The sequence below is a fragment of the Hyaena hyaena genome, unplaced genomic scaffold (genome assembly GCF_003009895.1).
Source record: "Hyaena hyaena isolate Hyena2069 unplaced genomic scaffold, ASM300989v1 scaffold_624, whole genome shotgun sequence".
In the NCBI taxonomy this organism is placed as follows: Eukaryota; Metazoa; Chordata; class Mammalia; order Carnivora; family Hyaenidae; genus Hyaena; species Hyaena hyaena.
Genome location: NW_024081258.1, coordinates 974,707 through 995,462, shown reverse-complemented (window position 1 = coordinate 995,462; position 20,756 = coordinate 974,707). Strand labels below are relative to the sequence as shown.

General features: G+C 57.0%; 1 protein-coding gene across 3 annotated transcripts in view; it reads left to right on the top strand.

Moving 5' to 3' along the window:
• Positions 1 to 20,756, top strand: part of GTF3C1 (general transcription factor IIIC subunit 1) — a 69,520-nt gene that overhangs the window by 30,161 nt on the left and 18,603 nt on the right. For all 3 annotated transcript variants that reach the window (XM_039257522.1, XM_039257520.1, XM_039257523.1), the window contains 17 exons: positions 963 to 1,078; positions 2,056 to 2,344; positions 2,900 to 3,111; positions 4,989 to 5,125; positions 6,250 to 6,403; positions 8,753 to 8,856; positions 9,584 to 9,768; positions 11,123 to 11,401; positions 11,648 to 11,793; positions 12,622 to 12,719; positions 13,214 to 13,310; positions 13,421 to 13,598; positions 16,296 to 16,437; positions 17,098 to 17,233; positions 18,126 to 18,207; positions 18,346 to 18,534; positions 20,172 to 20,329. In XM_039257522.1, coding sequence (XP_039113453.1) covers positions 963 to 1,078; positions 2,056 to 2,344; positions 2,900 to 3,111; positions 4,989 to 5,125; positions 6,250 to 6,403; positions 8,753 to 8,856; positions 9,584 to 9,768; positions 11,123 to 11,401; positions 11,648 to 11,793; positions 12,622 to 12,719; positions 13,214 to 13,310; positions 13,421 to 13,598; positions 16,296 to 16,437; positions 17,098 to 17,233; positions 18,126 to 18,207; positions 18,346 to 18,534; positions 20,172 to 20,329 — 2,702 coding nt within the window. The remainder of the gene's footprint in view (positions 1 to 962; positions 1,079 to 2,055; positions 2,345 to 2,899; positions 3,112 to 4,988; positions 5,126 to 6,249; positions 6,404 to 8,752; positions 8,857 to 9,583; positions 9,769 to 11,122; positions 11,402 to 11,647; positions 11,794 to 12,621; positions 12,720 to 13,213; positions 13,311 to 13,420; positions 13,599 to 16,295; positions 16,438 to 17,097; positions 17,234 to 18,125; positions 18,208 to 18,345; positions 18,535 to 20,171; positions 20,330 to 20,756) is intronic.

Below are 20,756 nucleotides of genomic sequence, written 5' to 3'. Positions count from 1 at the left end.
CATATAACACAGCAAGACCACGTCACCCAGATGGCCTGTACCTGGCAGCGTCAACCATGCGCTGCAGCGGGAAATAAGGAGAGCCATTTCTGAGCAGAGTTTTCCCGCAAAGCCAGCCCCCTGGTTTGGGCGCTTTACCCGGGGGCTTCCCTGCCACCCCGCCCCACACCCACCCAGCTCTGTCCCAGAATCTCCAGTCCCAGAGCCATGGAGTACATTTATTTTTTATTTTTTTATTTCTTATTTATTTATAGAAGAGAGCCTGAGCAGGGAAGAGAGGCAGAGGGAGAAGAGAGAAAGAGAGTCCCAAGCAGGCTCCAGGCTCAGCCTGGAGCTCAATGCAGGGACCAGTCCCATGACCTGAGCCGAAATCAAAAGTCAGGCGCTCAACCGACTGAGCTGACCAGAGGCAGATACGGTCACAGCCCCGAGCAGTGACCGCAAGTAGCAGGACAGGAGCTGACAAACTAGATGGAGCTGATAGTAGAGCACAGTTGTCTGCTGCCGCCTGCCGCAGGGCCCCATAGCTTCACCTCCTCCCTGGCGGACAGCTGTCACAGGACAGCGCAGTAACCGGTATTCCTCATGCCGGTGTGTCTGAATCTGCCAAGAAAGCCAGGGAGGTGAAACAAGTTCTTAGTTAAAAACCATTTTTTAAGAAAAAAATCCATTTCATTTATCTGGAAAAGCTCCCTGCTGCTGGGCAAAAGCGATAGTGCCAGCACGGAGTACACCCGCGGCGGGCTGACCATGTGCTGGAGCACTGAAGGGTCAGCTGTTGGGAGTGGCACCCAGAGGTGCAGGGTAGGGCCAGGAGGGGGAGACACGGGGTCTGTTCTGCCCGCAGGCGCCGCTGCCCCAACCAGACCAGTGTGTGCAGCCAGCCCGAGGGCAGAGGGAGTGGGCCAGCCCGAGCTGAGGGCGCCATTCACCCCATTCACCCATCCTTTCCTTCCCCACAGTTGAGCGCAGAGGCACAAAAGGAATTTCCCAGGCTGAGATCCGAGCGGCCATGAACGTGGGAAAGCTGGAGGCCAGAATGTTGTGTCGTCTTCTTCAGCGATTCAAGGTTGTCAAGGTAACACCGCGGGCCATCCACGCACCACACTGTTCGGGTGCACCCGGCGTGCCGGCGATGGGCCAGCAAAGACACATTGCCTGCCGCCTCTGCCGCCACTGGCTGCCCGTGGGCGTATCGTGTCTCCCAACCCCCTGACTCTGCTTGTCGTCAGTTTTCGTTTTTTAAAAACCGAATGAACCTTCAGCACTGATAAGTCGGTAGAAGATGTGGCCACATGGGGGGACCCCCCCCCCAGGAAGCTGGCTAACCTCCCACTGCCCTTTCAGACAGGGCGGGTGCTGTCCAGGGGCCCCGGCCCCCACTCAGGCCTCCCTCTCTCTCGTCACTTGCCTAGGTCCTGGGGACACACGTGTGCTGGTCCCCTTTTGGAATTCATGCCTGCCTTCCAGCCCTTATCCTTCACTCTCTTCTTGCCCACGTTTCGGCCATTTTGCTGGAAGGCAGTCAAGCTGATGATTACAGAGTACTTAGTGTGGCCCTTGGCACGTGGTTGGCGTCACTCTTCTGCCGTTAAGGGCCCAGGAGAGCCCCTTTCCCCGTCCTGGAAGATAAGAGTCAGGGTGGGTCAGTGATGCCGTCATCCTCCATCCCACAGGCAGGGACCACATGGAGCTGGTGACCTCCAGTCTGTGACACGGTTCTGAACCTTTGAATTCTGCGTAGCTGACACTCACTGGGCCTGGGCCTGGGCCGGGCACTGGGGAGATGGGGAGGGCAAGTTAGGGCCCTGCCTTCAAAGAATTCCAGTCCCGTAGAGCAGGCACACGTCTGCTGGCCTCCACCAGGCCTGTGGAGACAGCACCTGAGGGACGGCCAGACAGGAGGACAGCGAGGGAGTGTCCGCGGGCAGACGGGGGGCCCGGGTGACGGAGGAGGTGCAGGAGAGATCGGGGGACAGACGCCACAGCCCCGGCTCTCCCCCATGCCCGAGTGTCACCACGCCCCCAAATGTGACTAAACACGTCTCCCCCCAGGGTTTCATGGAAGACGAGGGGCGGCAGCGCACCACCAAGTACATCTCCTGCGTGTTTGCGGAAGAGAGTGACCTCAGCCGGCAGTATAAGAGGGAGAAGGCCCGGAGCAAGCTGCTGGCCACCGTGAGCCTGGCCGCTGTGCCGGAGGTGGAGGACAGCCTCCTGTCCGACTCGGACAGCGAAGAGGAGCGCGGCAGCAAGAGGAGAGGCAGGCTGTCCCAGGGCGACGGGAGAGGCTGCTTCGGCGCTGGTCTGGGGACCCAGCCTCATCACTCCACCCCAGCGAAGGGTACGGGTGCTCCCGCACTGTGGGCAGGGGCCACCCCTGCCCAGGGGTCTCCAGGAAGTAGCCTTTCAGTTAGCAGGCACCTGAGGATGTCCTTGGTGCTGTCCTGATTGGGGACCTGTTGGCATCACGTGATCACGTAAGCCTGTGTCTAGAGCAGACGGCCATGTGGTTGGTCCCCTGGCTGCTTGCAAGTCAGCTCCCCTTGGCAAGTAGTTGGGTTTGTTTTGTTGTGTCTTTACTCTTAAAGGGATGGAATCCAGTAAACTTCCTCTGTCCCCTTCTCTCTGGCAGTCTGAGGGGCCCTCAGGTTTTTAGTTCAGTTTCAGACTTCCTGGAACATGTAGAGGGTGGAGCTGCAGACAGGTTTGCAAGTCCGGTGTCCAGCTAAGCGCAGGGGGCGGGGGGGATGGGTGGCGGGCATCAACGGCGCTCGCTGTTGTCCAGAAGGAATCGTTGGCCTGTGTGCGTCTGGTCTGGGCCAGCCTAAGTGCCCCTTTCTCCATCCCTCGCTACGGCCACCGTTGGTTCATGCACCTCCTGCCCCCTCCGCTGCAGGTGGCTGGAAAGTAAGCCTACCCCCACTGAAGAAGAAGCTGCCCTCCTCCCTGGCAGCCGAGGAGAAGGCCTGCCCGAGCTCCATGGGCAGGGACAGCTTCCTGGACACCAGCGCCGCCGCATACCCCGGCGCACCCTTTGGCTCCCACCGCATGGAGAGTAGCAGTGGCGACATCACCATGATCGAAGAGGTCAGGCTTGAGAACCCGAAGGTGAGCGCTCAGCAGGAATGACACCTTTTCTCCAACGGGGTCCGTGGCAGTTGGGCCGGGGCCTTCCAGCAGGGGTGCCTGTGCGGCTCAGTCCGTTAAGCGTCCAACTCTTGGTTTCAGCTCAGGGCATGATGTCATGGTTCGTAGGATCGAGCCCCGCGTCAGCCTCTGCCAGCAGTGCAGAGCCTACCTGGGATGCTCTCTATGTCTCTGTCTCTCTCTGCCCCTCTCTCTCTCTGTCTTGCACAGTCTCTCTCTCAGTAGTAAGAAAACATTTAAAAAAAAGTCACAGCAACAACAAAATCAGTAACACTAAGAGCATTGCACACACAGTGCTTTCTTTGTGCCAGGCAGTGGGCTAGTGCTTCTGGAAAGTAACCCGGTGCTCACGTGTACCCTCCCTTTCTGCCCCCTCCCCAGTCCTCATGTGTCCCCCCTCTTCCTGCCCCCCCCCGGTGCTCATGTGTACCTCGCCTTCTCCCCCTCCCATGCTCATGTGTACCCGACCTTCCTGCCCCCTGGTGCTCGTGTACCCTGCCTTCCCCCCATGCTCATGTGTACCCCGCATTCCTCCCCCCCATGCTCATGTATATCCTGCCTTCTTCCCCCCGATAGTGCTCATGTGTACCCCACCTCCCTGCCCATCCAGAAAGCAGCTGCGCTGCTGTTTACACTGGATTTTAATTTCCAACAACTTACTCTTTTTATGTGAAGTTTATTTTAGAGGGAAACTTTGTTTAGATTCGTGGTTCCCACTCTCGGCAATTTGGGCCCTGGGGGACCTCTGGCAGTGTCTGGCGGAGACAGTTGTGACTTGGGGCGGGGGTGGCTGCTGAGTACCCTAGAACGTGCAGGCTAGCCCACCAGAGAGAGTGATCCAGCCCAGAACGTCAGCAGTGCCAGTGGTGAGGAGCCCTGCCTTCCGTGCAGAGCCAATGGCATTTGCCATAAAAGGAAGGTAATTATAAAATAGATAAAAGAAAACCAAAACTGTTGAGTACATTCTGGCCAAATACTGTTACGTGTCAAAGATGCAGTAGAGTCAAATGCTTTTCATTAACGTAATTAGAAGGATTGAAAAGGCCGTTGACACAGGACCGCTGTTCTCTTTATGTGATTCAGTTCACCTCATGCTGTCCTTTGTCCCTGGAACGTGCCTCCGATGCCGCCTGGGCTCTGGGAGACCAGCCCCAGCGCGGTGCATAGCCACGACCGGGGTGGCTGTCGGGGCTATTGCTGCTCTCTCCCTGAGGCTGCACAACACCCCCACCTACACACCCACCCAGGAGATAAGTGCTGCCCCTGGGAATCCAGCGAGGACCAGAAACCGTGTGTGCGGACCGCGCCTCCCCCGCAGCCCCGGCCCCTGCAGGGAAGGGATGTGGAGCGGGCTGTCCCCACAGCAGGACCTTCTTGTTCTCCACGCGCCTCTGCAAGGGGGGAGCGCCCAGCAACACGGGTCGGGGGCCACCACGGGAGGTTCACTTGCGCTGAGTGGTCCACAGGGGGTATGCTGGAGTCAGGATTTCCCTTCCCTTTGGGGGGCACGCTGGGGCTTCAGGAGATTTGATCCAAGGGCAGATGGGACAGGTTCATGGAAGCTCCTGGAAGACAGGAGCCACGAAGAAACTGGGCATCTGGGCAGGAATGGGAGAGAGAACACGGATCTCTCCTCCCCTCGTCTTTCGTTGGGCGCACGTCCTAACCTACCTAGGGGACAGCTGCACGAGCCCAGAGCCTGCCTCTCCTGCCCCGTGTGCCCAGACACACACGGCCCTCTCAGAGGCAGAGCGCACCCAGGGCTCGGCGTCGGCCCCCTAGCCTGGCATGCCTGCCTCGCACGCCTGCCTGTGCTTATCCTGTCGTCCCCGTCCTAGGATGGTGGCAGCTCCCAGAAGACAGGGAAGCACGGCCCAGGCCCAGACAAACCCCACGAGACTTACCGGCTGCTCAAACGCAGGAACCTGATCATAGAAGCCGTCACCAACCTGCGCTTAATTGAGAGCTTATTCACGTAAGGAGCAGCCTCTGTCTCTGTCTGTCTCTGTCTGTCTGTCTGTTTTGCACCGACAGTAAATTTCAGGCCAGCTCGTTACAACAAGCCACAGAAATGACCAAGAGGCATTGGCGTCTTCTGCTCTTTAGATTCTCACGGCATCCCTGTGTGGTAGACAGGACTAGGCGTTTGTTCTAGTGGTTCGGAAAGTGCAGGCATTGTGAAGCATCGAGGCGCTAGATGGGGAGAGAGCGCCTGGGCTAGACGTGGAAGTTGGGGAAGGTCCCGGGCTCCTCTCTTTCCTTGGAGGAGAGCCTGAGATAATAGCATCAGCTTATGAACTTTTCTTAGGTCAGCAGTTCAAACACAGTCTTACATGAAAGCAAAAACCAAGAGACGCAAGTAGAACTTTTGTGTTTTTGGTGGCTCTGATAACTAGAGTCGCTGCAGTCCCGTGGGGTCCTTTAACCCTCCATCCCCACCCCCACCCCACCCCCGCCTCCTGGGTGGCATCTTCGGGCCTCGTAGGCACCCAGCGTCAGAGCTGCTCCATGGGAAGGAGCCTCACCCTCGTTCTCTAACTAGGGAACGGGGAGGCCCTGTGCAGACACCGTGGCCTGCATCCTCTCGTCTGCGCGGTCAGGGGTTGGGCCGGGCGTTCCTAATGTCCTCCTGGCCCTGCCATTCGATGATCGGTGAGCTGGAAACATCCCTGCGGTGACTCAGTAATGCATGAGGGGAGGAATCAGAAAGAGCTACAGACCGGAGAGTGCTGACAGAGTACCAGACGATCTTTTGGGCCTTAAATTAGTCCAAAAACGGATGAAGACCTCTCCATCATGGCACCCGGTGTCCCTGCCGTTGTCATCAGTCCTGTGCTCCCTCTGGTTCCGGTGAAAGGCTCAGAATGTGACGCTGCTGTGCCTGGCGGCTTGTCATCAGCTAACTCACTTATCGCTAAAAGATTTGATCTGTAATGTGTCCAGAAGTCAGCCTTTCAATGGGGAAACCCCCCTCCAGCGCTCCCCGAGTTTCCACTGGGTACCACTGGGAGGCTCTCAGCTGCCTGGGTTGAAAAGGGTTGGAAAAGGCCTTCCGTGCTGAGATTGGGGATATTAACTTCTTATTTTGTGGCACCTCAGGATTCAAAAAATGATCATGGATCAAGAGAAGCAAGAAGGCGTGTCTACCAAGTGCTGCAAGAAGTCCATTGTCCGCTTGGTGCGGAACCTGTCTGAGGAAGGCCTCTTGAGACTGTACCGGACTACGGTTATTCAGGATGGCATCAAGAAGAAGGTACGCACAGCTCTCCTGACACCCGCCGCACCAGCCCCACGCCGTCAGTTTCCCAGTCCCGCTTCCCTTGTGCCCGTCCAATTTCACTTGTTCCATTGCTGCTCGTAACTCAGAATTTCCCATTGTGCCTCCTCATCTTGGGGGCAGGGGCCACGCACTTTCCTGCGGAGGATGGAAACTGGAAAGAGGAGTGAGTTGGTTGGCCCTCGGGGCCACACGCACAGCCTTAGGGCAGGTGTCTGGCCACAGGCCAGCCTTGAACAACATGAAGGCAGGCAGGATGCGCCGGAGCTCGGCAGAGCAGCGCTGGCCGACAGGAAGCAACGTTTAGCAGGTACGAGGTTAGGAGATCCGAGGAGACATCCCCAGGAGCGACGGTGGCAAGGGCCGGGGCTGTTTGGCGGGGGAGCGATAGATCTTCTGTCTCAGCTTATCTGTTTCTGCAAGATTTAAGGTTTGGGGCCATTCCCATAGCAGCAGCCCTGCGCATATGAGGCCTCGGTTTTCAGGGGCAGAGTGATTTGAGGTCACCCTGTTGGGCACAGGGACTGCTGCGGGGACAGTCACTTGTACTTGCCTGACCTCTTGTTCCAGCTGCGTTTTCTATCTCTGCCTTAAGAGAGCTGTGCTTTGATGTTGTTTCCTTAATAAGCTGGCAAGGCCATTTCTGGGTTTTTTACTTTCTCTTACTTTTTTGAGATGTTTGAAGTTTGAAACGCACAGAGCAGCATGAAAAGTGACTTAGACCGTTTCTGCCACTGGAGGTTGGCAGCTTTCATCCATTTGTACACCTGCTGTTGGGTCCCCTTGGCCTTGGCCCCCACTTACCCCCCGCTGGCCTGCCGCTCCTCTCCTAGAGCAGCCAGGAGGTCGGGTGCTGATCTCTGCCCTCAGAGCACCAAAGCCTCCAGTCCTCAGCAGTAGCACCTGTGCTTTCTGTTTATCGTCACAGAGCAGTTACAGATGAGCCGCCTTCTCGGGACAGTGACTGAGGGCAAGCAAACCCCCCCAGGCTGGGAGCAGGGAGGGCAGCCTCCCACGGGTGCCCACTGTGTCCGCAGCTCCTGTTTGGTCTAGAGTGGCGTCCGCCAGGCAGTTTGGGGAGGAATGCACTGAGGATGACACCACCTCAAAAGCGAAGGCACCGGCCCCGGGGCCTCTTGCCGCAGGGCACCGCGGGCAGCCTGTGTCCAGCTGGGCGGGACTCTCTCCAGAATAAGTAACCTACCAGCCCTCCGGCTCACAGAGCACCCGCACTGGCAGGCGCCCTCTGATCCCCTGAAGGCACATTGACCGGAGCTGCCATGTGGTAGCAGCAGCCTTGGCCTTTGCTCCCACATCCTGTCCTGCCCGCTGGGCCTTCGGGGAGGTGGCTGAGCTGTTCGGCTGTGGACAGTGGAGAGATAGGAGTGCCTTGTATTTGCACCAGGCTTTTCAGTACACCGAGGTGTTGCCTGACTGCCTCTTTGGAGCCCCACACAATCCCAGAAAGGTTGACAGGGCGTCGGGGAGGGGCCCCCCACTTCACTAATGAGGCGCTGGTCCCCATCCGGGTGGTGCCGCCCACTCCCCATGGTCAGCCCCTCTTCAGCGTGTTCTTGGCATGAAGCCCGCCGGCCAGAGTCCCACGTTTAGAAGACCTTCCCTTGCTGTCTCCTGCCAGTGGCCAAGATGGAAGAGAAGTCCAGGTCCCCAGGGGCCCGGGCCCCTGTGCCTGCCATCTCCTGCCCTGCCCCCACGCTCCCCCGAGCTGCTTCTGTTTGTCATCCTGGATAGCTCCCACGAAGCGGCACCCGCCACAGCCATTCATCCCCCATCTGCTGGCAGACGTGAGATAGCAAAAGCAGCTCTCGACCCTCTGCCGGCTAGTTTCCACGTGCGCCTGGCATGAGCCCCATGGTGGCACCCTCGGTGAGGGGAGATGAGTGACAGCTGCATACCTTTTCCTGATGGGAGGCCTCAGGACTCGCGACCAACTGTAGGAAATTCTCAGATAGCTGGAGTGGGGAGTCAGGAGCAGGCCACCAGGTGGCTGCTGAGGCCGCCGAGCCAGGACAGGCCCCCCAGGGAACAGCAAAGAGCCCCTCTGGGCCATGTGGCCCTCGCCTGAGCAGAGTGGCACGTCACTCCTGGCCGAGCGTTCTTGCTCAGTCACTGGAGGAGGGGTTTCCATGTCAGAAGTTGTCCCGGCAGACCGTGCAGCAGCACCTCACGCTCCGCTCACACGCATCCTTTGGAAGCGCTAGCGAGAGCAGGCACAGCCAGCATTCCAAGCAAGGGACTGAGTTGTAGCGCCGCGTGTCCCCCGTCCCCTCCCCTGCCCCGTGGGACGCTCCGGCCTCTCCGCAGGTGGACCTGGTCGTGCACCCGTCCATGGACCAGAATGACCCACTTGTGAGGAGCGCCATTGAGCAGGTGCGCTTCCGGATCTCCAACTCCAGCATGGCGAACAGGCAAGTGGCGGTACCCCTCAGGGCTTCCCCAGGAGGCCACCCAGGCCTTGTCCCCTTGTCCAGCAGCTGTCACTAGCACCCTTTATTTATGCTCATGAGAGAACAGCGCACTCACTGGGTTAGGAACAATTTATGGAGTTTTCAGGGAAAAAAAGTTCCTTTCTCTTCTGCCTAATGGCGTCGACAGAGTGCTCTGGGCCATAGGCCCTGTGTGCGTGATGCTCGTTCAGTCTCCCGACAGCCCCAGATGAGTTCAGTTGCCCCTCCGAGGCCTTCTCTGATTTTGTAACCGTCTTGTGGGCTAGGGAAACTTGGGACTGGGGGAGAATTCTTAGCTGGGTTAACCTAGAGAAGTCCAATGGGCAGGTAGAGAGGCTCTGCGTTCATTGTGGACCTTTGCTCGTGTGCTTTGAACTGGCCACCTCTTGATTTCCCCATCAGATCCCCGATCTCTGGCATTTCTGAAAACGTCAGAGGACCCGGCACATTGGGCCGCCTGTCTTACACGGCTGCTCTGGGACGGGGAGGGGGGTGGTGCACCTGCAGGTCACCACAGCCCCCGTCGTCCCGTTTTGTTCATTCACAGCATCTGCTTGGCTCCTACGGGCAGTCCAGGTGGAAGCTCCAGGGCCACGTGGCTTCACCCGACCTGGGAGGACAGATCCTGTCCTTTTTTTCCAGCCCTCGGTCCTCACAGCAGGGCGTTGACCTTATATTCGACCTGCAGGGTTAAAGTAGTCCAGCCTCCAGCACCTCAAGCAGAAGCCGAGGAAGAAAGTCCAGAAAAAGAGGCTCCAAGTGTGTCGGGAGACTCTCAGCTAAGCACGTCCTCCAAATCAGAAACTGGACGGGTGAAAAAGACAGATGAGAAGATGGGCATCACCCAGCTGAAAAACTACCACCCTGTTGTGGGTAAGAAATGGCTTCTCTTCACCGTCTGACGGTGTCGGTGGTCGACTGCATGCTGGTGTCTGAGTCACTTGGCGCTCTGCCTTCTGGCACTCGGCTGAAGGCCGACGAATCAGGTCTGAATCGCTGGACAGGTCCTGTGGGGCTGGCCACCTGACTTGTGCTGCCATCAGTATCCCCATCTGCAAAACGGGCATGATGCCTGCCCAGCAGGCCTCACAGGCTGTATGAGACTCAGATGAAACTGTGCTGGATCCTAGCATGATGAGTTAGGCACAGAGATTCATTCCGCTCCGCATCCTCGGGCTGGTATGAACCACGTAACCCACAGAAAACCTCCGTCCCTCTCGAGCCCATGCACCTGCCAGAGCTCTGGTCGTTGATGAGTGTGAACACCCGGGTCATTTTCCCAGCGTCTGTTCACCCACAGAGTTGCCTCCCTGACGGCCCCCACCAAGCGGCCCTAATGGGAATGTGTTCGGGGCAAGTGTAGAGAGCCAGGGAAGCATCATGGGGCATGGGCCGTGGCCCGGTGGGGGGTGTGGTGCAGCAAACCTGAGATCCTGGGGCAGAAGAGGGCATGTGCGTGGCCTCCCTCTGCGCGCCACCTCACCACAGGTGGCCTGCCTTTGCTCTGTGGGTCCCAGGGTGTTCTGTGGTTAGCAGGTGCAGCCCATGGAGGGCCGGGGCCAGGGTAGCAGAACGGCCCCTGCCTGGGCCACACAGAAGGTGGTGAGCCTGCTGCTCAAGTGGGCACGGCGGTGGGGGAGGGCCTCTGGCCTTGCCCCTGCTCCCTGCCCCCCGGCTCCCTGCCTTCTGTCCTCTCTCCCTGGGGAAAACCAAGGAGTACCTTATTTGTGTCAACAAGGAAACAGGATGTTTTCAGAGAATCCTGGGTCCCTGTCTACAGCCCAGCAGGCCCAGGTCCCTGTGCAGAGACCCGTCAGGCCCTGCACAGTGGCACCCTCCTCCATCACACTCTGGCTCGCCCGCCGCACCCTCCTCCTCCCTTTCTCCCCCCCATCCCTCTGGCCTCTGGCCCTCCACCAGGCGCATGCTCACCTCCGGCCCCTTGCATTTGTCCCAGGGTGCACATTCCCGGGTTCCTGTGTGCCCCACCACCACCACTTTCCTTGCCCTCTGGGTGGAATCACAGCCTCCTCCCCCATCCTCACTGCTCTCTGCCCCAGCTGTCTCTGTCTGCTGTGTGACTTTAGGTACCTTGCTGACACCTAAAGAGTGTTAGAAGGGACGTTCCGTGAGAGCACGAACAGCACTCACTGTGGGCTTGAGTGGGTTGAACTGACGTGAATCCTGTATTTTCAAGTATTTCTCCCCCCCCCACCCCCCACCTCAGTTCCAGGACTTGGCCGTTCGCTAGGGTTTTTGCCCAAAATGCCTCGCCTGCGGGTAGTGCACATGTTTCTGTGGTACCTCATCTACGGGCACCCTGCCAGCCACGTGCGGCCGAAGCCGGGCCCCAGCGGGGAAAGAAGATCAGGGAGACAGGAGCCAGGCAGGGTGGGGGCCCGGCCCCTCTCCAGAGCCTGCGTGGAGGCCTCCTCCAACGGCCCACCCAAGGACAGCCTAGGCGGAACCTTCCTGGAGACTGAACTGGAGCCCCCCACAGAGAAGGGTGAGGTGCCGCCCTCTGGAGGGGAGTCCTAGTGGGTAATTGTCCCTGTCACCTGAGCCTGCCGAATCCCCACAGCACCCGATCAGAGTGAAGTCATAATCCAGACTCTAGGAGCCCATGGGCCTCCCGCCTGACAAGTGGGGTTCCCCCCCCGGGTTCGTGGGGAGAGGGAATCTGGGCCTACTGGGGTGAGGGCAGCGTCATGTCTGGGCCCCGCCTGCAGCACGGACTCTGACTCTCTCTTAGTGTATGTGGACGAAGCCTCGTGGATGCGCTATGTCCCTCCCATCCCAGTCCATAAAGACTTCGGCTTCGGCTGGGCACTCGTCAGTGACATCCTTCTCTGCCTGCCCCTTTCCATCTTCATCCAGATTGTGCAAGTCAGTTACAAGGTACTGTAACTGGGGGGCTGGTCCCTCAGCCTAGACCACCGGACCTACCCTCACCTGGTCAAGGGAAAATACTTGCTGTTGCAAGGGAAAAGACTTGGTGTTGTCTGGATGCGTGGATGGATGGATGGAGGGATGGAAGGAAGGAAGGAAGGAAGGAAGGAAGGAAGGAAGGAAGGAAGGAAGGAAGGAGAAAGAAGGAAGGATTGGATGGGTGGGTGGGTGGGTGAATGGATGAGTGGGCAGAAGGAAGGGAGGGAGGCACGGAGGGAAGGGGGATAGATAGAGATAAGATGGATGGATGGAAAGACAGATTAGATGAATGGGTGGGTAGATAGATAGATAGATAGATAGGTGATGGAGAATGATGGGATGCATGGATAGATGGACAGATTGGATGGGTGAGTGGATGGATAGGTCAATAGGTAGGTAGGTAGGTAGGTAGGTAGGTAGGTAGGTAGGTAGATGGATGGGTGGGTAGGTAGGTAGATAGATAGATAGATAGATAGATAGATAGATAGATAGATAGATAGATGATAGGATAAACAGGATGGCCGGATAGATATAGATAAATTATTGGCTGGATAGATGGATGGTTGCTTGTTGTGTCATAGGAAATCCTTGAAAGACTGATAGATCAATCAGATATATGGGAAGACAATTATGTTGTAGTGAAGAAGTATGCCTCTAGAAATTTGGTAAATAAATACAGAAAAAGAAGAAAATAGGATCAGAGAGACTCTGCCCAGAAAGGAGTGGGGTGTGTTTTCTTACAATTCTCACAATTGACCCTGGCCTTGAGGATGAGCTGATCCTGAACATGACCTTTAGGTAGACAACCTTGAGGAGTTTCTGAACGACCCTCTGAAGAAGCACACGCTGATCCGCTTTCTCCCCAGGCCTGTCCGACAGCAGCTCCTGTACAAGAGGTGAGGCCCCCAAAACCAGCCAGGCTGCCGGAGGGTCCCGGTGGGCCCCTTGAGGTTAGGGCTCTGAATAACGGTTCCCCAGGAAGAGGAAAAGGTTCCGCCCACCAGCTTGTGAGGACTCGAGGTTTAATTCATTCGGTGACCCTGGGAACCTTCTGGACAAAGCCCATTGGGGCTGGAGAATTTTGTTACTTAATTTCAAGGTTCTTGTCAGGTAAAACCAGTTGATAAAGACTGTGAGTATTGGAGTAGTTTGCTTTTTTTTTTTTCCATTTGCTAATTTTACTTTCTAAATCAAAACCCTATGTGGGATCCACACTCCATTGCCTGGGTCGGGAGTTGGGAAGGGGCCTCTGGGTCTGTGCACAGGGCGGACCCCACGAGGTAGAAGAGGGCGCCACGAGCCGTCATGTGCTTCCCCCGATGCAGACCCCTGGCCACAGCCAAGGGTGCTCACACTAGAATCCCCCCCCACCCCCCACCCCCTTTTCCAGGCGTTACATTTTCTCCGTAGTGGAGAACCTGCAGAGGCTGTGCCACATGGGGCTCCTGCAGTTCGGCCCCACAGAGAAGTTCCAGGACAAGGACCAGGTAACGTCTCTTGGGCCCAAACAAAGGGGTTCCCACTGGCTAAGCAGCTTCCAGACCGCGGACAGCCGTGGCCCTGAAGTTCTCCTCTCACCCCGTCCATGTGTCCCTAGGTCTTCATTTTCTTAAAGAAGAATGCGGTCATTGTTGACACCACCATCTGTGACCCGCATTATAACCTGGCCCGCAGCAGCCGGCCCTTCGAACGGCGCCTTTACGTGCTGAGGTCCATGCAGGATGTGGAGAGCTACTGGTTCGACCTGCAGTGCGTCTGCCTCAACACCCCTTTAGGTACCGCCTGCCGTTGCCGGGCCCCCCACGCTCCCCGCTCCGTTAGAGCAAGAAGGAACTAGAAGTCGCTCCTGGTCTTCAGACTTCCCCAGAGACCCAGAGTGTTCTTGGGGCTCCCTCAGGAAGCAAGGCGCCCAGCTCCAAACGGGGGGCTCCCGGGCCCCTGTGCATTGACTTCCTTCACCTGTGCATTCAGTTGGTACTTGCTCAACACCTTGTATCTGTCATTCCTGGGCCTGACCCCGAGCAAGGACACCCCCGCCCTGCCTTCCTGAGCTTAGTTCTCACCGAGGAGACATGCACACAGAGGCTGAGACAGGTGCTGTGGAGGAAGTGACCAGGGGTGCTACTGAAGGCCAGTTCAACGGGGTAACAGGGCACGAGTGGAGGCCGGTTTAGCGGGGTGACCGGGGGCGCAAGCGGAGGCTGGTTTAACGGGGTGACCAGGAGCAGCCTTTCTCAAGAAGGGACGTTTGAGCTGCGCTCTGAAGGCTGAGGCCAAGCCCAGAGCCGGGGAAGAACATTGCAGGCATGGGAATGGCAAGCGCATCACTGGGAGAGATGAGAGGCTGGTGTGGGTGGAGAGGGGCAGGCAGCTGCCGGTGGAGAAGCCGGGGCCTGCAGGGCTTATTCTAACAGCCGGGAGAAGCCGGGAGAAGCACTGCATAGTTGTAGGCAAGAGGTGACAAGATCTTTTCTTTCAAAGCTTGCCCTGGCTGCCGGGTGGGGAGCGAACAGACAGAGGGCCCAGGGTAGAAGCAGGGCTGTGACTCCTGCCCAAGAGAGATGCCCCCTGGGGACAGTGAAGGAGGGGGCAGCCTGGGAGGTGTTTTGCAGGAAGAACTGAGCAGGTTTGGCCAGCAGGTCGGATGAGTTGGGTTTGAGGGTCAGGCCTTTGCTAGTGTCTTCCTACCCCCGGAATGTCCCTTGACCTGTGTTCACCTGACATTGACCACTCCCACATCAAGCATCATCTTTTCGAGAAAGTTTTTCCAGCACCTTTAAGCTGTTAGCTGCTTTCCTCCTGAGGATTACTTGAGCGCAGGAAATCCAGCTTCCGTCCCGCAGTGTCTCAAAGTGCCCGGTGCACAGTCGGCGCCCCATAAATGTTGATTGACTAGATGGAGGCTTTGTGGAAGGCCATAGACCAGTGCTCTTTCCTCTAAGCCACTTTCCTCCTGATCTTTTCGTGCCACGTCTACTAGGAGGAAGGGATGCCACATCCCGTCTGAACCTGGTGCCCTCCTCCCTCCCTCCTGTCCCAGAGCTGGATCACTAATGCACTTCACTTTTTGCAAAGCAGGAGGCCCGCATTTGTTTGGCAGGATGGTTTAGTGCTGCAGGGTAATGGACCCTTGCATCGAGAACCTTTCATGTAATGGGTCCAGACAGACTTCGGAACTTGTATGTTTCATAGAATCCTCTGGCATTCCGTAAGCCAGGCTTTTACCATTTCAGATTTTGAGAGTGCCCTAATTCTCCTGCATTTTATACCCAGATAAAAATTTGTGAGCCAGTGTGTTATTTGCACCGAAGTTGTTGAGGCTTGACAGTGGTGAATTTCCATCCCTGTTAGTGTTCCTGAGCAGAAAGGGGGACGCTTCGAGTCCAGTAAGTGGGCGCCAGTGGCCCCTTCATTCCAGAACGCTCAAGGAGGTTCTGCCCCAGGGACTGAGGGGAAAGCACCATATAATAAGACGTGAGCATCCTTTAGAGCAGGGGCACACTGAGCACGGGTGGGCCGCAGACGCCCTGGGAGACCCTGGTGAAATGTGGATCACCGGGCCCTGTCCAGAGCTTTGGATTCTACCCATGCAGGGATGGCCTAAATCTGCATTTCGAACTTGCATTTGGGTGGTGGGCAGGAGAAGCGTGGCCTTAAGTCTGCCTGGGTTTCACTGGCCATTCAACATGCGTGACCTTGGGTGCCCCTGAAGACCTCTCTGAGGTTGACCTTTTCATTTCTAAGCCGGGAACACCACCACCACCTTATGGGCTGAAGCAGAGCTTGAACACGTGTCTTATGTAAACAGTAGCCATCCCCTCATCCCCTCGCCCCCACCCAGACCAAGGTCTCCAGTCGAGCATGTGAGAAGACTGTCTTTGGTGGCGTGCAAATCACCGTAATCTTCCTGTGCCTCACTCAAGCAACAGTTCATCACAGTTTATGTTTTCTTTATTGTGCGTTTACAGAACACAGTTTCCCAGCAATGTTAATGCATCTCTTAGGCACTCAGAAAACCTCTGGCTGCCCTCCAGACCCCACCAGGCCCAGGGACACTGCTCTGAGCTATCTGCCCAGATCCCTGCGGACCCGGGCCCCACATCCACTGCCAAGTGCATCATTTTTGCATACCGCCCCCTGTGGGCTGGCACGCGGGCGCGCCACGGGCTGTCCCTGAGGAAGAAGGCCTCGGGGTTCCTCTACTGACCATCCCCCCACGGCTGTTGGCCTCTCCTGTGGCCGGCTCGCCTGCCCTCCTTCGGGGAGTTCAGCCAGAGTACGAGTCTTTTACTCAGGCTCACGCCCCAGCGTTCGACCCCGACATCTATTAGAACACATTTGTACAAAGAGGGTCTACCAGTTTCAGAGCCTGTCCCGCAATTGGGGAGCAGTCACAGGAGGGGAATCTGTGGCCCATGGCTCTGGAGCCACAGCAGGACCCGGGCACCAGGGAGGCTTGTGTCTGCTCTCAGGTGTGGTACGCTACCCGCGCGTCAGGAAGAACAGCACCCAGGATGAGGGCACCGACGAGGAGGGCAGTCTGCAGAAGGAGCAAGAGAGCGCCATCGACAAGCACAACCTGGAGCGCAAGTGTGCCCTGATGGAATACAGCACGTGCGTTCCCCCCCCGCCTCACGCGCTGTCCCCAAGTGCAGGCCCTGATGGAGTGCAGCACGTGTGTCCCCCCCCACCATGCGCTGTCCCCAGGTGCAGGCCCTGATGGAGTGCAGCACGTGTGTCCCCCCCCACCACGCGCTGTCCCCAAGTGCAGGCCCTGATGGAGTGCAGCACGTGTGTCCCCCCCCACCATGCGCTGTCCCCAGGTGCAGGCCCTGATGGAGTGCAGCACGTGTGCCCCCCCCCCCACCACACACTATCCCCAGGTGCAGGCCCTGATGGAGTGCAGCACGTGTGTCTCCCCCCCCCCCCACCCGGCCCCAAGCACTGTCCCCAGGTGCTGGCCCGCAGACTCCGGCTCCACATGTCAGCCTGTGGGCACCCACATCTCTGGTGCAGAGGCCACAAATTGGTGGCCATGGGCCCCTCTGGCCCCAGCCAGGCCTGGCCACATATTAAACAACAAAAATAAATTAGTTGCCACGATTCAAAAATTGGGAAATGTACATAAATATCTGGGGTTTGACAAGTATGTCCGTTCTGTCAGCTGTTACCAAGAAGGTAAGGGTCAGTTAGGAAAGACGCCTTCACCCTCGTCGCAAGCTCTCTTTTCCTTCCCAACAAGGACTCTCTTGCTGTTTACTTCCCGCCTCGCAGGGGGAGCCGTGAGGTCGTGGATGAAGGCTCGATCCCCGGGGACGGGTTGGGGGCCGCTGGGCTCGACTCTAGTTTCTATGGGCACCTGAAGCGTAACTGGATCTGGACCAGCTACATCATCAACAAGGCCAAGAAGGTGGGCTTCAGGGGGTTGGGGAACAGTCACCCCCGGGCCACCCCCCCAGTGGTGGCTGTAACTTCCCATCTCGGTGGCCCTCTCCCTGCTCACTGTTTCTGAATTGGTAAAACCAAAGTTGGCCAGAGGCACAAGTGTTTATTTCCATATGTATTGAAGGTACATCGGGCCCTTTAAATCTCTGCTTTTGCCAGCTTTTCTTTTTTTTCTAATGGATTCTAACTGGTTCTGTCACATGGACAGGCATTCCCTTTTAAAGAAGGAACAGGGGCGCCTGGGTGGCTTGGTTGGGCGTCTGACTTTCGCTCAGGTCATGATCTCGCAGTTTGTGGGTTCGAGCCCCGCGTTAGGCTCTGTGCTGAGTGCCAGCTCAGAGCCTGGAGCCTATTTCAGAGTCTGTGTCTCCCTCTCTCTCTGACCCTCCCCTGCTCACGCTGTCTCTCTCTCTCTCCTAGAAATAAATAAAAATATTTTTTAAAAAAAATAAATAAATAAATAAAGAAGGAACAGAAATGGGGCAACTGGGTGGCTCAGTTGGTTAAGCATCTGACTTCGACTCAGATAATGCTCTCACCACTCTGTGGGTTGAGCCCCGCGGCAGGCTCTATGCTGACAGCTCAGCCTGAAGCCTGCTTCGGATTCTGTCTCCCTCACTCTCTGCCCCTCCCCTGCTCGCACTCTATCGCTCTCTCAAAAATGAATAAATGTTAAAAAATTTTTAAAAAGAAAGAAAGGGAGGGAGGGAGGAAGGAAGAGAAGGTCATACATGAGGGAGCGTGTGTGCAGGAAGCAAGTGGCCCCCCCAGGAGAAGCCCGGGGAACATTCGATGCTCCGGGCCCCAGGGACTAAGGGAAGCCCCTGCCACATTCCAGTGATGCTCTTGTCTTTTAGGAGAACACTGCTTCTGAAAACGGGCTCATGGTGAGACTCCAGACGTTTCTGTCCAGGCGCCCGTTGCCACTCGTTGCTGGAGGTACATTGGCTGGGAGTTCACCCTGGAAGCAGACCTGGGCGCAGCTCAGGCCGCGGGACTCCCTACCACGCGCTCCGTGTGGCTTATGGCCTTCGCAGGGCTCCCCCCGACACACTCCCCTCCTGTGCTTTTTCCCAGGCGGTGGCAGGCTGAACATCTGGGGGGAAGCCAGAGCAGGACCTCCACTCTGCGCCGACAGGGAAGAGCAGTTCGAGATGGACCGAGAGCCCACGCTGGACCGGAACTGGAGAGTGAGGGGTGGGAAAAGCCAGAAGCGGAAACGGCTGAAGAAAGACCCTGGAAAGAAGATCAAGAAAAAGAAAAAAGGTTTCATGATGGTCCCTCGGTGTCTGCTAGGCTTTGTGTTTGTCCCTTGCGGCTCGGAGACAGGCTGCCCCAGCGGCCGGGGCTGAGCTCTGCCCCAGACCTGGGCTTCCCCCTCCCTCAGTGTGTAGGGCTGCCTCGGCGTGGTTGCCCTCTCTTTTTGCACACCGAGCCAGCTGACTGAGAGACACCCCCCACCCCCCCACCCCGAGCTTCTCGCATCTTCTGACTGTGTTTCATAGCGCCCTTCGGCTTCACAACCCCTTCAGTTCCATCATCTAGCCTCATCTTTACCGAGAAATCCTCAGCAACAATCGTTAGCAGAAGTCCTCGTCTCAGCCAGCCAAAATCCTGATTCTTCTGGTTTGGCTTTTAATATCTGCAGTATGTTAATCAGGCCACAGTTCCAAGTCGTGTTATGTTTTTAACTGGGAGGAAAGGCGGGAGTTGGTCAGGCTGCAGAATCTCTTCCAGTCCCGTGAGCCCCCTGGGCATGTCCTACCCTGCTGGTTTGGATCCATCACCCGGGCAAGCATTTATAGCAGAGGACAGCAGGACAGTGAGGAGCCCGGTGCCTGCTTTTCCGTTCATTTTTCCATCATCTAAGTGGTCTGTGTGTCTTCACGATGATCTGATAGCTGTAGCGTTTTCAGAAGAGAACAGAGTGTTTAAATGGGACCTATTTGCAGTGGTTTGCTTGGCTGCTGTTCGTAATAAATAGGCTTGTGTCCATTGGAAAGGCCCCCCGCCCACCTCCCAGCTCAGCCTATCCAGGTGGGCGTGAGATCAGTTAGGCTCTCAGAGACGCGAATTTATCACCAGGCAAAATTCCGGGATTCCCCTGGAATCCCGAGTATTCTCGCCCTCCTTTTCTTCTGCCTTAATTTGGAAGAAATGTCCTAAAACAGTCTCTTGGAATTGGCAGTAGCATATGGTGTTTACCTTGTGAAACTGCCATGAGTCTGTCCCGAGGGGAGGAGATGTTGACAGAACTTAGCGGGTAAGAGCTCACAGTTCAGACCCTGTGTCAGCTACGGACTGGGCTGTGTGACTTGGGGCCCATTGCTGTGTCCTGCCGTGTCATAGAGTCCTCGGCAACAGAATGGGGATCATAACTGCCTCCTCACAGAGTTGATGCAAAGGAGTGTTTCGATTCTGGGTTGTTAATATGTAAACAGCCATAACTGGTGCTTGGCATACGGCAGATACTCCATAACGTGGTGACTGGCACGCATGGGCTGGTTCATACCCCATCTGGTTCAGTCCTCACAGCAGCCCTGATGGACGCACCTTGCCGTCCCCATGGCGCCCCGGAGTGTGCACAGCATCTTGGAGGTTGCCGAGCAGAATGGCAGGTGCTCTGCATGGGCTGCAGCCCTCGAAGTGCCTGCCACCACGGTGGGAGGGACCGTGTCCCGGGACACGGTGAAATTTGACCAAAGAGAAAATGACAAAAGGGGTTAAAGTATCTATTGGTAGAAGGCCAAGTCTCTTGTGGTTAGTCTCTTTGGTTTCCAGCCCCGGTAACCAACAGCCTTGGTCAAGTCTCACTGACCGAGTAGGGACCCTGCCCCTCTCCAGAGTGCCAGCTCCAGTCCAGCTGTTAGAAGCTGCTTCTCTTTTCCCCTTGATATTCTTAGAAGAGTCCCCCAAAGAGAAAAACCGGAGGCTGCGTTACCACGATGAGGCCGACCAGAGCGCGCTGCAGAGGATGACCCGGCTGCGTGTCACCTGGTCCATGCAGGAGGACGGGCTGCTCATGCTGTGCCGCATCGCCAGCAACGTCCTCAATGCCAAGGTACTGGCCCCAGCCCCCCACCCTTCCCCGGCCTGCCGCCCCGCTTTCCCTCGTGGGGAGCTCTGTACCCTGTGTGGCCACGCATGGACGCTCATCTGTTTTGCTTGGCCACCAGGAAAAGGTTTCCCGGAGTCCCACAGACTAATACTTCATCCTTGCTCATTGCTTTCCGGCCTTCGGCTAACGCACACACATCTTTACCTACCTGCGGGTTCAACAGCCCAGCGCCGTTCTTACTCTCTTCACCAGGAACCTCACACTTCCCGCTCCCCTTCTCCCCCATCACCTGCCTAGAAAACTCCTACTTATCTTTCATAACTGCTCACCATCTCTGGAAAGGCTCCATTGATCCTGCCATTGGAGGCAATGACCGTGTTCTCGCCGTGTCCCCCGCACGTGGACTTCTCACGCTGCCTCTCTTGCTCCT